The following is a 15839-nucleotide window of genomic DNA, read 5'->3' as shown; positions in this document are numbered from 1 at the left end:
TATTTATTTATTTGAGAGAGCACGAGTGAGAGCAAGAGGGGGAGGAGCAGAGGGAGAGAGAGAATCTTAAGTAGTCTCCACACCCAGTGTGGAGCCCGATGCGGAGCTTGAACTCAGGACTCTGAGATCATGACCTGAGCCTAAATCAAAAGTTGGATACTCTGGTTTCTCTTCAGATCGTATAAATCTTTTGCCTTTTACTAAATCAAAAGTTGGAAGCTTTGGGATGCCTGGGTGTCTCGGTTGGTTAAGCGTCCGCCTTCGGCTCAGGTCATGATCCCAGGGTCCTGGGATAGAGTCCTGCATCGGGCTCCCTGCTCAGCAGGGAGCCTGCTTCTCCCTCTGCCTGCTGCTCTCCCTGCTTGTGCATGCTCTCTCTCTCTCAAGTAAATAAATAAAATCTTTAAAAAAAAAAAGTTGGAAGCTTAACCAATTGAGCTACCCAGGCACCCTTGGACTCTCCAGATTTATTTACTTTATTTTATTTTAGCTTTTTTTAAAATTTAAATTCAATTAGCCAATGTATAGTGGACCCTCCAAATTTAAATACGAAAGGACCCTTTAAAATGTTGAAGATAACGCAAACTGTGAAGAAGAGAGTGAATGAGTGAGTGAGGGAGAAAAGCAAGGGGAGCTTCAAAGACCTTATGCCCTCTCCTCTAGTTGACTATAAAAATTTTCCGTTCTGTTTTTCTGGTTGTAAATCGTCCCACTTCTGTGGTGCATACTGTGCACTGTGGTGTCCCCCAGGATCTCCGGAGGCTGTCCTTAGTTTCACTCCCATCTCCCCAGCCTGGCTTATTTTACTTCACCAATATAAAGTGTCAACTACCCTTCAGCTGAAGCTTCTCAAGAGGGCTGTGCTCAGTCACCCTCTCTGTGCTTACTTCACTACAGTTTCAGGCACTCATCAAACCCCAGTGTTAGCCCCACCTCCTTCAAAGACCTGTGGCATTATTCTCTCTGAGCAGTTCACTTGTGTGAAAACCAAAGAGAAGCATCAAGTTTAGGGAGATATTTCCAATCACAGATACCAGTGTCCTCTGCAGGATTAAGTTAGCTCAGTCTACCTATGGCTAAACCCCAATTTGACCTTTTCCCATCCTTTTCCATTATATTCCTCCACATACTCTGTAGCATAGTCACACCGGAAACTTCTTCGAAAACATACATTTTCCTCCTCTGTGCTTTGTTTGATATATGACACTTCCCTCTGAGTATGCGAGTGTTAAGCTAATGTTTCTGGACTCTTTACTGTGTGCCAGGAACTATGCTAAAGGTTTTATTAAAATTTGTCATTTAGTGCCACAGCTCTGCTATGAACCAGAACTATTACTTTACACAGATGAAGAAGCTCAGGTGTAATGAGGTCTAATAACTTCACCTCCTAAGATCCATTTCTCCAAAGCGATATGTCGCCCCACTTGAGCATTACTTTGAAACCAGTGAAGTGCTGTGCGGTGCAGAGTCAGTGGAACACCTTTTGATGAATAAGCTTTATGATTCGGATGATGTGAATTCTTTGCAATATTTAGCCTTTTTTTTCTTATATCAAAAATCTGTACATCTTTTCGGGCTCAATTCATATGTGACCTCCTCAGTCTCTCTAGTGAGACTCTCAGCCCCATGCTCTGCATCACAGCCGTTTCTGCTGCCTTCCTACTCACTGGCAGGTCCATGACCAGCATGACCAGCATCACCTGGAGCTTTTGAGAAGAGCAGACCATGGCTACACTCAGCAACTACTGAATCAGGGCTTCCATTTTAATGGGAGCAAGTTCCAGATGATTCATACAGATAGTAAAGTTTGGGAAGCAAAGTACTAGATACTTCTTTCTGCATTTCATTATTCAAAACAACTAATTATTATTCCTCTTTGCCTGAGATTTTCCAAACAGAAGGGCTAGTGTGTTATTTATATTTGTCTCACTCAGAGTGACTAGGCTAATACTTCCCATATGGATGCTACTCGACACATTTTTATTAAATGTATTTATTAAACTGAGAGCAAATTCCATGGGAGTTATACCTTTATATTTCCCATAACTCAGAGAAACAATATTCTCTACACTCTAAGTTCTAGGAATGTAGTTATTCTATCTATTTAGTTCCTGTGGTGCCTACCTAGCACATGGCAGGTACTTCAGTGATTGACAATGAAGTGAAGCACTGAGTAAACTAATCAAGATGATTGATCAGTGTATCAAAGAGAGTGTTTTAGAGGTATAATTTTACTTTGAATTTATTTAGTTAACAAATACCGAGGAGAACTTATGTATCAAGGAGTGGTATGAGGGTTTTTTTGGTATAAGTTCTTTACAAATATTAACTTGCATTCTGAACTAAGATTGCTTGGTCAAGCATAAATCTATGTTCAATCAATAAAGGTTGACTTGGATACCTCATTCAATTCTAATATACCATATAGCACATCTATTTTAGGTCTTTTTTTTTGCAGATGAGTAATTAATGTGCCATAGTTGATATAAACCAGCAGTATTTAAACAATTTTTAAATATTTTCCTTTCATCAAATGAATTGTAAGTAAACCCTTCAGTACATGGTATGCTACTCACTTCTGCTTGGTATTAAAATAGAATATCCAGATATTTCAGCAGAAACCCATAATCCATTTCAGAAGGACTCTGACAAATTCAGTCAGGTTTCATATTATAATATATGTTATATGCTTCATGCACTGATCATATATGTACATGATTTTATATTTAAAGGGAGGGAAGATCCCAATCCGATGGACATCACCAGAAGCTATTGCTTACCGCAAGTTCACGTCAGCCAGCGACGTATGGAGTTATGGGATTGTTCTCTGGGAGGTGATGTCCTATGGAGAGAGACCATACTGGGAGATGTCCAATCAGGATGTAAGTATTTGTAGTCAATGAATTATGGTTTCAGATTAAGAGATCAAGCTGTGCAAGGAAGTGGAGCATAATGAAACCAGGTGGCTCCCAGTTTGTGACACTGAAATAGAATCCTTAGAAGAAATGAAATAGTTTCCAAGTCTTGCAAGGATATTAATTGAGTTGCTCTTTCAGTTTTACATGTTTCCCTGAAGCAGGGGTTTAGAAATGAGAGAAAATGAAGACATTTGTAACAAGAATGTAATGAAATAAGTGATCGAAAAGATAGTCAATAGATATGGGGGACTGTTTGAAGTACTTTTACTGCAAAATTGTTTCTATGTAACACTAATAAGCCACATGTCTGCCATCCTTTGTAGATTTAATTAATGCATCTATGCCAATATTTTGTTTATTTAAACAGAGTATTTCCCAACGTCAGACAAAGCAACCGATCTCTAGTGTGTTGTTTCTCTTAATGTATTAAACTTGCATGTGAATTTAGTCATACGAATTGAAGTATCTGGATGGAAAAATAATGTTAAACTTTCTATTGTAACTGTGATATGATTTTTGAAAAGAACTTTTGTTTTTAGAGGTCATGTCTTGCAAATGCCTAGTAAAAGGATGCTGTTGACATGGGATCAGGCACTCAGAGACTTGTCTTTATGCTTAGCCAAAGACTTTGAGCATGATCTCAAAGATACATGAGATGGAAAGCTGAGATGCTTTTAGTCATTTGCTACTCACTACATATAAAACTGCTTTTACTGTATTTGCATTTAAAACCTTTCTGTACTTTTCCAATCCAGCTATTTTTATAATAGTGCTGAGAAAATCAGACTCACTTTTCCACATCTCTATTTTCCAAACTTTCTCTGTATTAGAGGATCTCAAAGTGTGGGCTCTGGACCAGCAGCCTTAGCAGGGCCTGGGAATTTGCAGTAATGCAAATTCTCAGGCCTTCCACTAGACTTATGGAATCAGAGGAGAGCAATCTATATATTAAGTCCTCCAGATTATTCTGATACACAGCAAGTTTGAAAAATCACTGTTTTATGTGATTTAAAGGTACAAATGAACTAATAGTTACTTCATTGTTCTGCACATAGGATTTTACCTAAGGAACTTAACTATGATTTGGAAGATACCATTTCAATGAAGTATAACAAAATCTGTCAACTTTTTTCTGCATTCATTCACATATGAACAATATTCCATATAAATCTGTATTACCAAATAATAATTTCTTTATAACTCATTGAATCTCCTATATCACAGAATGTTTCTTCTGATTTTCATCTGAAAAGGAGCTTTACAAATGCTTCTTTCCCAAATTCACTCTCTCTCTCTCTCTCTCTCTCTCTAGATCTTCCTTTATATAACATTTCTGGGCAAGAATAATCACTTATTTATTTGATAAGCTGTCATCCTTTTAAGTAACTGAAAATGAGAACTTTTCCACTTAACTTTAAAATATTCATATTGGTGTACCCTTCCCACGGAGAATAAAAGGAGTTTCAGTTCTGAAGTCCCTGGAAACTGCTTCTCACACAGGTGATTAAAGCTGTGGATGAAGGCTATCGGCTGCCGCCCCCCATGGACTGCCCAGCTGCATTGTATCAGCTGATGCTGGATTGCTGGCAGAAAGACAGAAACAACAGACCCAAGTTTGAGCAGATTGTCAGCATTCTGGACAAGCTTATCCGGAACCCAGGCAGCCTGAAGATCATCACCAGTGCTGCAGCAAGGTGACACTTGGATTTTGCATTCTGCTCTCACTCAGAAATTAATGCATTTTCTATCTCCATTGTGTTAATTTTCTTCTCCCACTTCCCTAACTGCATTCTCTGAAACTCGTATTCCTGAGGACTGGAGAAAAGTGTCTTTATTTTCTTCCTTAAAACAAAACAAAACAAAACAAAAAAACTTTCGAGAGAAATTCTTATGTTGCTTAATCGTAATGATGAAATTCGGAGATATTTTTAACTTCCAACTTGACCAGGAGTGAGTCTACATTCAGGCTTGTGTTTACGTCTTCGGGAAATAGGAACGCCAGACACATAGCTTCTTTTCACTCTCCACTATTTAAACAAAAATTTTTTAAAGGAAAAAATAAGAAATGTCCTAGAGTGCTGGTGAATTCTAGTGAAGTCCTAATTCTTTCCTCATTTAAAATAAAGCTTCAAAAATAATAATGCTTCTAAAACATTGCACTGGCCAGCAGAATGCAATCCCCCCCCATACCGTCTAACTAAACAAACATTTGTTGAACCCATGTTGTGTGCCGATCACTTTGTTAGACACTGTAGAGAACAAAACTGAGAATAAAATAATGTCAGTGTCCCCCCGACAAAAGACAAACGTCAGTACATCAAAGTTATAATGCAATCCCGAATGCACGACATCCATTAGATTTTACTCATATTCCTCCTAGCTGAGAATCACTGAGTTTTCTTAATGATTTTGAAGAACGTAAGTTAAAGTGTATCTAAAAAGTGCAATTGAAGAAATGGGGAATGAGAGATGAATTTTGTCAGGGGCCATGAGAAGGAAAAAAAAAGTGTTAATATATTTAGTACTTCTCAGAGAAGCTAAAGGCAAAGCCAACTGTCATGTTTAAAGATTTATATTCTCATTGTACACAGAAGAGCAAAACAGTTCTTTTCCATTCTGATGATATGTGCTCTTATAGGACAGTTACATGGTTTTAGTAAAAGAACTATACTTAGTGTGCATATAAATCCACAGTATTAAGTGGGATGTATAAATGCTACATAGTGATGATTTACTGTGACTCATGTAAAAGGGTGTAAAAGGTATAATATAATGTCTTATTGGAAGGAGTTTGTTTCTTTTTTGCTGTCTTTACTGATAATCGCCGAGAATTATGACTTTCAAATTGATAGAGCATTTCCAGTTGCACTTTATCATAGCATATATGATTTTTAACATTAAGAGGAACAATTATATTGAGACTACATGATCCAGGTTTTGCACTATATTTGGATAAAATGAGTAAGAGGAATCTGAGCCAAAGTCTTAATATCAGCATCTAAAATTGTAGGTTATTTGTTGAAAATAACATTTAGGGGTCACTAAGATTGAACTTGATGATATATCCTTTGTAGAAAAAACTACTCATAACTTATCCTGTAAGAATGAATCTCTTGTTCGAATCTTCGCAGAGAGAAACTGAACAGACTCTTTTGGAAATCTACCTGATGGGTTAACAACTAACAGTGTAAATAACCTGTCCTTCTCTGGGCCATAGGGTGCTCATTTTGTACCCTGAAGCCATTTCTTTTGATCTTTACTCAATAGCAATCATGGGGAAAAACAATAACAAAAAATAAATATCTTTCAATTCTTTCCATATCATAAAAAAGACACTCAAATCATTTCCATAGGATGGTATTATCCAAATAAAAACTAACTCATATAATATGCTCAAGGGATATTTAACTCCAATTCTGTGTGGGGAAATGGTATTAATATCAGATCATAGTATATCAGGATATATCCTAGTATCCAAATTTTAACATACTTCTTAAATTCACTTTTCCATTCTTATTGAAATCGAGTATCATTTCTCCTAATATAAATCCTTAATACTTGAATAAATTCTATGTATTTTGTCACAAAACATGTAATTTTAGGGAAAATATTTTTCTAAGAGGTGCCATATATCTTAATTCATTTAAATATAGAAGTCTTGGAAATTGTATATGTTTATTTATTGCCATTAAAACACACAACTAGGTGGATTGCGTCAATATACATTGATTAGTAACAACCTCAAGTTGCCATGCAACAATGTCAACAAAGTATTTTTTTTCCTTTAGAAAATTTGCTTTCCCATTTTAATAATGCTTATTTCATCCTTTATCATCACTTACTAACTCATTCTCTCCCCCCTTCAATTTTCCAGTGATGCCCTTGCCACATACTTCATGAGAAAATACAAGCCCTCAGATGGGAAATTCTAACAGCAAAACAAAAAGTTACTGGTGCCTGCACCTACCCATTTTGCCTATTTTTTCCTCTAATTATAAGAGAAGACTAGATTAAGTGTCCCTCTACTTGTCAGAGGCAAATCCTTCCTTTCTCTCCCTCTCCCCTCTCTCTCCCACCCTCCTCCCTTGCATATCAGGGCACTTTTGGAAGGCAGAACCACTGCCATAGAAATATGTTAAATTACATTTTTTTCTTAAATTTTCCTGGTGAGAAAAATCACAGGTGAACTAATTAAAGAGACAGCTATCCTGGTCTAGCCCAACTACTGACTCAGCATCTCTAGGAAAGGGGAATGGAATTTGGATGTTTGATAAAAAACTTCAGGTGATTTTTATCATGCAGGGAATTTAGGAGATACTGTTTGCCAACATTACTTCTGCCAGCCTCACATCTCTGCCAAATTCTTCCTTCTTTATCCACAAGCCTTCATGGCCAAACTTCTCAAATCAGAGTCTCCCAGTCTCCTCAAACTTAATATTCTAAAAATTTATGTTTTTATTTTCTCCTGGCAGCTTCACCCTTCCACTGCCTTCCTAATTTAATTTAATACACAGGGACCTCTTCATTTGCCCAAACAGGATTAGAGCAAATCTTGGCACCTCTTTCTGGCCCTCCACACTTTGATCTAGAAGATCACTAGGTCAGCAAGTTCTGTCCCTCTCCCCCTGCCCTGCAAACACTCTCTTCCATGACTCTCCCCCCTCTGGCCAAGACCCTGCAAGAACCTCCTAGCTTGTCCCCCTGCTTTCACTCTTGCCTGCTCCAGCATCTTTGCATGTAGCCTTCAGAATTTTCTCATCAAAATATATGTGATATAATTTCAGTCATCTTTTTATAACCGACTTTGAGTTCCCATTGTACTCAGAAAAAAAATCTAGACTCTTGCTGGTGGTTTAAATAGCCCTTCTGCTGCAATGTCATTGCTTTTATTCACATATTACTTCCTTCATTTTTCAATAACTATTTATTATAAGCTAGTCTCCTATGTGCTAGGCATGTATAGACTCTGGAGAACAGTGAAGAGGGCAAATATGGTTCCTACCATTTTAGGGCTTACATTATAGAAAATGTACAGTAAACAACAGACAAGTACAGATTATAGGAAGGAAGTAAATAGATCATTGTGACGGATAATCAAAGGGTGGTGGGCAAGAGCCCTCTGTGGAGGTATTTGAGCCGAAACCTAAAGAAAGAAAAAAAAACCAGCTGTTTAAAGAGCCCCACCCCCACCCCCAAAATGTATTCTTGGCATAGGAAAAAAAAACTGTAAGTGAGTTTGGAGGGTTCTAGAAAGTAGCAGAAGGACAACATAACTGAAGAGCAGTAGGGGAAGGAAGAGTCTCTCATCAGTCTGAGAAGGCAAACAGAAGCCAGAGCACTTGAGGCTACCCAGACCATGTAAGGACTTGGGAATTTTTTTGCGATGCATGAGGAATCCATTAAGGCATTTAAAGCAGAGAAGTGACATGATTTGATTTACATGGCTGCTTTGTGGAGGGAGGGGCAAGAGTGAGGAGAGGGGCATTTCAAGCTTTCAATCTGTGCCACTTTCACTTAATATTCTAGTCTCAGTGGCCAAGTTCAAGTTCCTTCAGGAAGCATCCTTTTCCTTCATCCTCCTTCAGCATCTTGTATTAATTGAGGCATTCTCTGGCAACGTCATTTAATAGTCCACACCATTATTTTTTTACAGAGTGCCAACACAATTTTAATTCTTATGTGTGTGTTCTTTTTAAGTATCCATTACTCTGATAAACTCTAAGCCCTATGAGATCAGATGCCATGTTTCTCTTGTATTACCAGTACCAGGTTGGTACTGGTAACTAAATGACTATCGATTAAGTACATGAATATACATTTTCTAAAATAATAAATGTCCATTTCAATAGATACATGATTTAAAAAGAATTCTAGTTTTTATTCTATTCATTATATAGATTTCTGCAGACATTAGTCATAATACTAAAAGCTTAAAACTTTCTCCTAAGCAAAATTTCATGTCTCTCTCTCTGTCAACTCAACTCCAAAAACATCCTCCTCCAAACACATGGAGATTATCCCAATCTGAGTTTGTGGATGGCACCAAGGATTCAAGTTTCTGAATGACTTATTTAGATTACTATACAGAATTACGCCTATCAAGTCCATTAGGAAAAATAACATTATTCTATCATTCCTATGGAGATGATGTTTTCCAGAGTCAGACTGAGTCTAGTTAGTTTCACGGCAAAATTTATTTCATATACATTATAGAAATCCTTCTACGATGCATCATTTCACTTTTCAACCTTCATTAGAGTTAATGATTCATAACAGAGTCATTCCCAGAGAATCTGCCACTAAGAGTGTCTTTGTGAATATTGCTGCTGAAAGTGGGAAGATATATAAGCAGATGGTCAAGGTGTGCCAACTAAAAACTTAGATATTGCAAGAGGTGGTGAGAAGAGAAGGGAAGTTATATTAAATTTTATGTTGTGTTTGTCTTCCAGTAATTGATTTATTTTCCTGAAAGTAGTGTAATTGGAGGAGACATACATGAATTTGACGTTTAGACAGTACATCGACATGAAACCACAGATGTTCAGTTAGCAGTTACTTCGTGCCAGCCATTCTACTAGGCCCTGTGGTGATTAGCTGTAGAGAAGAAGTAACTTTTGAATGCTGGATGAAATATCATTAGGCAGATAAGATCATACCAAGCTAGGGGAACATTGTGCAAAGAAACAAGATACACAAAAACTTAAGATACTTCCAGATTTTTTTGCATCATACAATTCTGCTGGAATATAGGATAAAAAAAGGCAAGGATGATAGATCATTTCATGAGATAATGGAAGATTTCATGGCATCATTGGAAATCTGGACTTTTGTCCATGAGGAAAAGAGGAACCATGGAAGATACTTAAGTGACATGTGGTGGGGTGCCTATAGAATAGTTCTCTGGCAGCTAGTCCTAAGAAGAGCTGAAGGTAAAGAGGTTCAAAATAAGGAGTTGGGAGGTGATTTCAGTTGTCTAAGAAAGGGCTTCCTCTAGGGAAGAGCAGAAGAAACAAAAAGAAAAGGTATGAATTCAAAAAGTTTTACTGAAGTGTTATAGGACACGGTGGCCAATGAGGTGTGCAGAGTGACAGAGGAAGTATCAGAGAGTCCTTCCAGGTTTGGAACATGGAGGACTATGAGAACAGTGCTCTCACTGACTGCATAGGAAGGGCATAAGGAAGAACAGGTCTGTGAGACAGATGAGCATTTTGGAACAATGACACCGAGTCCCACAAGAAACTAGACGTTCACATCTCAAACTGGGGAAGAGTAAAACTGGGCAATCAACATAAAGTCTTCTCTCTGTAAAGATAATGAAAAAACCTCACGGTCAGTAACTTGCTTAGGGGTACAAATCTCAATCTAATAAGGCTGGGTTTGTTGGTTTGTTTAAGATTTTATTTATTTGAGAGAGAAAGAGAGAATGTGAGAATGAGCCAGGGGAGGAGCAAAGGGAGAGGGACAAGCAGACTCCATGCTGTGCACAGAGCCCGACATGGGGCTTGATCTCAGGTCCCCGAGGTCATAACCTGAGCCGAAGTCAAGAGTCAGATGCTTAATCAGTTGAGCCACACAAGCGTCCCTGGTAATGCTGGGTTTTATCTCAAATATATCTCTTTTTATTTTTCTAAAATTATAATTTTGAATTAAAGCTCATATATCCCATGGATTATCAGGAGACTTTATGAATAGTGGAGGGTATTGGTTCACAGAGGTTGACACTGGGCCATCCCTCCTCCCAATCTGTCAGACTGAACTTTTGAGCTTCTCCATGCTACTTCTGGCCTGCCTTGGTGTCTGGGGGTCCCTCTGAAACCTCTAAATGCCTCAGTCACTTAGTCCAGAACCAAAATGTCTACAAGAGCTAAGAAGTTAATTGAAATGGGTGAATGCTTCCATCCTATGTAACAGGGTGTGATAGTAGCTCATGGGGATTTCAGGCCCATTATAAGGGGATTGTAGAGCCAATTAATGTCAGTGATTGGCAGTCCTAAAAGAAAAAAAAAAGTATGAAACATTCATAAATATCTCAGAACATTAACCCACTGCATAAACTACCCAGAGAGAAAGAAAACAGTCTCTTTACAGCTTTGGGGAACAGTACAAATCACAGAGCAGAAGGATACAAAGTGGCTGGTAGAAACAAGGCACAGAATTACAAATGTGACTTAGACCATTACTGAATCCACAGCTCAGGGAATTTTCCAAAAGTGTATAGAATGAACTGTTATCAAAAGCTGCTAATTAGTGGGGTGGGGGTGGCGGGGGAAGACAACTGAGAGAAAAAAGCCATTCAGTTAAGCAAGGGTGATAACATTGTGTCCTTTTAGAGAACTATTTTGATTCTTTTAGAGTGATACATGAGATACATGAGTCTGCTTCTCTCCCTGCCCCTCTCCCTCTGCAACCCCCCCTCGTGCTCTTTCTCTCTCTCTCTCAAATAAATAAAATCTTAAAAAAAAAAAAAAAGAATTGAGGAAATCTTTCTTAAAGAAGTTCTTGATAGAAAATACTTCCATGGGGCGCCTGGGTAGCTCAGTCAGGTAAGTGTCTGCGTCCCGCTCAGGTCCTGATCCCAGGGTCCTGGAATCACAGAGCCCCACATCAGGCAGAGGCAGCCTGCTCTCTCCCTCTGCCTGATGCTCCCCCTGCTTGTGCGCGCTCTCTCTCTCTCTAATAAATAAATAAATATTTTTTAAAAAAGAGAAAAAAGATATTTCTATAAAAATAAATAGAAAATGGTCTTACAATGATAAATTTTCTCCTACTTCCTAACATATAATTTCGTTATACAGATAGGAGAAATAAGCAAAATTCATTTTAGCCCGGTGGCTCAGTTGGTTAAGCATCTGACTCTTGATTTCAGCTCAAGTCATGATCTCTGGGTGGTGAGATCGAGCTCCGCGTGGGTGTGGAGCCTGCTTGGGAATCTCTCTCCCTCTCCCTCCCTGCCTCCACTCTAAGAAAATTTTTAAAAAATCATTTTTTAAGAGACTATTTTGAAGAATTAATTTTGTATAATTTAAATATCTTTTATGATACATATTTTATACTATATAAGTATTCAATTGGTTTTATATTATATATAAAATATAGCTCCTGGATTTAAATAAATTAGCTTATTTTTATGAATGTAGCTAAATTAAAAATAAAGAAGACTAACAATAGAGGAAAATGAGAGATGAATTAATTCATTTCTATTTAGGCAGTAAGATGCCCTTTTTAATTTTTGGATATTTATATAAAATGATTTAGATAAGTTATTTTTTTCTTTAAATTTACATAATTTTTATACTTCAGGCAGTTGGATTCTTCAATAATATTTTAATTTATGGAGTACAAATTTTTGGCATAAAGTATTAAATAATACATTCCATGTATTTAGAATGAGGTTCTAAAGTGAAGGTAACCAATTCATGGCATCAGGTCTTAAACAATATATTGAATTGTAATTTTTTTAAAAGATTTATTTGTTTTAGAGAGAGAGAGCATGTGAGTGGGGAGGAGGGGCAGTGGGAGAGGGAGAAAATCTCCAGCAGACTCCCTACTGAGCATGGAGCCCAACATGGGGCTTCATCTCAAAACCCTGAGATCATGATCTGATCTGTTGCTTAACCACCTGAGCCACCCAAACACTCCTTTAATTGTAATTTAGAATGAGGTTCTGCAGATCCAATTACACTCAGTTAATTTATTGAAATGATTAAAATATATTGTTCCATTGCATTGACCACTAACTTTGAAGGGATTTATTTTTATTAACTTGAAGGATAAATAGGAGCAAGCATAAGCAATACTAGTAATGTTTTCCTGTTACTGGCACTAAATTAGTGTAAATAAAATGCTTCTGATTTCCAAGAAAACATAATTATTTTTGAGAATAACTGTTTTGACAAATACCGCATCCTTTAAGAGAAGTCTAACAACCAAAACACAATCTATTTATCAACGTGACTTTGACCTCCAATTCTGAAACTGACAGGGTGACTTCCCTCACTGATCAAATATGATGCAGAACCTTTTAGAGGGAAGCAAGTGTGCCAAAGACCCAGATGATTTCTTTTTTTAATCTTAAAAATCAAAGTAGGTAATTTTGCCGCTGGGAGGAATTAAGCCAGATGTAATAGCTGTAACTGCTAAGATTCTTATCCTTAAGGCCTAGAGATAACTAAAATAAACACAATGACTTTACTTCTCCTTAATGTGTCATATATATACTACTTTCCTGTTGGGAACTCTATATACTCAAAATTATTTTTAGTTTCTGATGACAAATTAAATTTTCTTAATCTTATTTGGAATTTTTAATGTTAGTGATAAAACAATCAAGATTGTAATAATCCACATGTAAAAAAATGGCAAATACAAGATTTCCCCCCTGAAATATGGTGAAAATATACTATTTCAAATAAAAAATTTAATAATTAATCATAAAAGACATTGGAAAATTAGATTACTAGTTTCTGACAATGATAAAGATATAGTTAATATTCTGCCTTTAAGAAACTATTCTTGAGTACATATATTCCCTGAAACTATTCAGAACAACAAAATGTAGATAATTATAGTGATATAGTGTACGTCTCCATGTTATTGACATTTACTTCTAAACGTAGTTGGGATCTACTTACTTATTCAGGAAATGTGTCTTAATCATTATTTTTAATACATGAAAAATAAAGCTGTTTGTATACCAAAAGGAGTCTTTTTATATTCTAAAAGGATAACTTAACATTCAATCCTAGTGATTTGGAATGCTAATGCAATAATGAAATAACCTCATTATGAGAAGATATTCTTGGGACTGCAGTTGTTTACTGACATTTGGTCCCCGATATCAGGTGCTAATTGGTATGAAACCATTTGCAGATAAAATAAGGAGTTGATGGGAAGAAAATATATGTATACCTCTTTAATGCAACAGTATGAAAATCCCTAAAAGAATAATTCACGAGCCTAAATACAAGGAGAGAGAGAGAAGGGGGAGGAAAGTTATTTTTTTGCTTCCCCTGAGCAAACATGTAATTTCCATGATTTCTTTTTAATGACTGCGATCTGCGGCCAGTAGGTACTGATTTATGAAAAGCTGTAAAAGATCAGGTGGAACTCGGCAGGACATCGTTTACAGCTGCATAGATTGAAACCTATCTAATTTGTCTAGTAAAAGTGTGAGCTCACGGAGCACATCACCCAGCCTATAAATTTCCCCTTCAGACCCAAGTCTGGGGCTGGGTCTAGAAAAATTAGCCAATGTCTGCATCTGCTCAAAAAGTGCACATTCCCTTGGTGCGCATGAAGAGACATCACAGGCTCTTCACAGTGAGAGACAAATTCCTATCCATTGATAAACTCTCCAGATGTCCTCTCCGAGGAGGAAAGGAACCAATTTTTATTTGAATTCCCCAGAGAAATCCTGGAAGTGGAAAAATGAGTCTTTGCAGGGCTGGTTATTCTGAGGTCACTGGCATTAAAAATTAGGCCATTCTTTGTCTTCATTGTACTTTGATCCAAGTAATAAACAGAAAAACTCAGTTGGGGTCACTCTAATCCCTAATCTGCACGTCCTGTTCCATTTCAGTTTGTTTATACTAATTTTCTCTAAACTCTTGTTGAGTCTGGCTATAGTATTGAGTTTAAAAATACAAACCAGTTTGAACTGAGAAGAAAAAAATTCTGCATTTTACTATTAGGCACAGTTCATAAATATTCTGAATAAATGTCCTGGGGTTTGATTCTTCATACCCACAAACCCATAAATAAAGGAGTATTGCTGTTCATGGGACCAAGAGTCGACATTAGATTCTTTGCTACAGCTACTGTAGAAATACAAGCTGCGGGGTGTGTGTGCGCGTGCGTGTGTGCTCACGCGTGCGTGTGCCCGTTTGCCTGTAGACGGTTTAATATTTTATTGTCTTCTAAGTATGACTTCATTTTTCTTATAAAATTGTCTCACACCTGATTTAATGGGATTCCTATCAATTTTGTTCGCTAATTCAGTGACTTATCTGAAGGGTCCAGTGTTCTATGTAATGCTGGCTAGTGACAAAAGCTATTTCACCCATGAGGGCCATGCTAAAACAATCCAAGAATATCGTGTAAATTTTGGAATCTGGCTTGTGTATCTGTATCTGTAATTCCTCAAATTCCCGGGAAAGAAAACAAAACCGAGAAATTTTCAATTATTAAAATAAACCTTTTTTCAGATGAGTAACTTAGAGTCATAGAAAATTATTTATACAAATGCCCCTGAAGAGAATAATTTATACAATGTTCTATTTATATTGTGTAGTTTTCTAGGTATTCCTTGAAGGAAACAAAATTAGTGATTTTTAAAATAATATCTAATTTTTGTTTCTTTTTTACTTTTTTTAAAGATAACCTCTGAGCTTTAGTTAAAACTAAACCATTATATATAAATGTAAATTATAAACTCTATAATTTTAGTTTTTAATTCGTTAATCAAATACTTGAGGTAGCGAAAATTGAAATAGTTGAGTTTAGTTTAATGGAAAGAAGGTTGAAAAGCTGTCCATTTTCAGCTGCCCTCCTCTTTATAAATGATCACGAGAGGGAGGAAATTAGCTATTGAGCTATTTTTTTCACAGAGGATAAAAATACAGACAGAACCAAACTGTCATGTTGCCAACTTTTTCTTCAACTCAGTATTAAAATTCCCTTAACATTTCATTTTTATCAAATAAAAAATTAAAAATTTATTTTCATCCAAAAAATTTAATGTATCCCCATCAAAATCCAGATGGATTGTCAATTTACAGTCTTTCATGTATCTCCCACAGCGGCATGCAGGGTTAGGACATGATACAAAATTGTTCAGATTTGAGAATATTAGCCTTCACACTTAAGCATGTTTCCTCTGGGAGTGAGTTGGAGAAATATTATCAATAGTAATAGAAATCTCCC

At 36.7% G+C, this 15839-nt stretch overlaps 1 protein-coding gene across 1 annotated transcript in view; it reads left to right on the top strand.

The window, feature by feature from the left end:
• The window catches only part of EPHA3 (EPH receptor A3), a 339267-nt gene that overhangs the window by 310654 nt on the left and 12774 nt on the right, over positions 1-15839 (top strand). Inside the window, exons 13-14 of the mRNA XM_081817250.1 lie at positions 2733-2882; positions 4419-4612. Of these exons, the coding sequence (XP_081673376.1) occupies positions 2733-2882; positions 4419-4612 (344 nt within the window). The remainder of the gene's footprint in view (positions 1-2732; positions 2883-4418; positions 4613-15839) is intronic.

The sequence above is a fragment of the Leptonychotes weddellii genome, chromosome 1 (genome assembly GCF_054177405.1).
Source record: "Leptonychotes weddellii isolate Sample4059 chromosome 1, ASM5417740v2, whole genome shotgun sequence".
NCBI classification, from domain to species: domain Eukaryota; kingdom Metazoa; phylum Chordata; class Mammalia; order Carnivora; family Phocidae; genus Leptonychotes; species Leptonychotes weddellii.
This window is presented reverse-complemented; position numbering and strand designations above follow the sequence as displayed.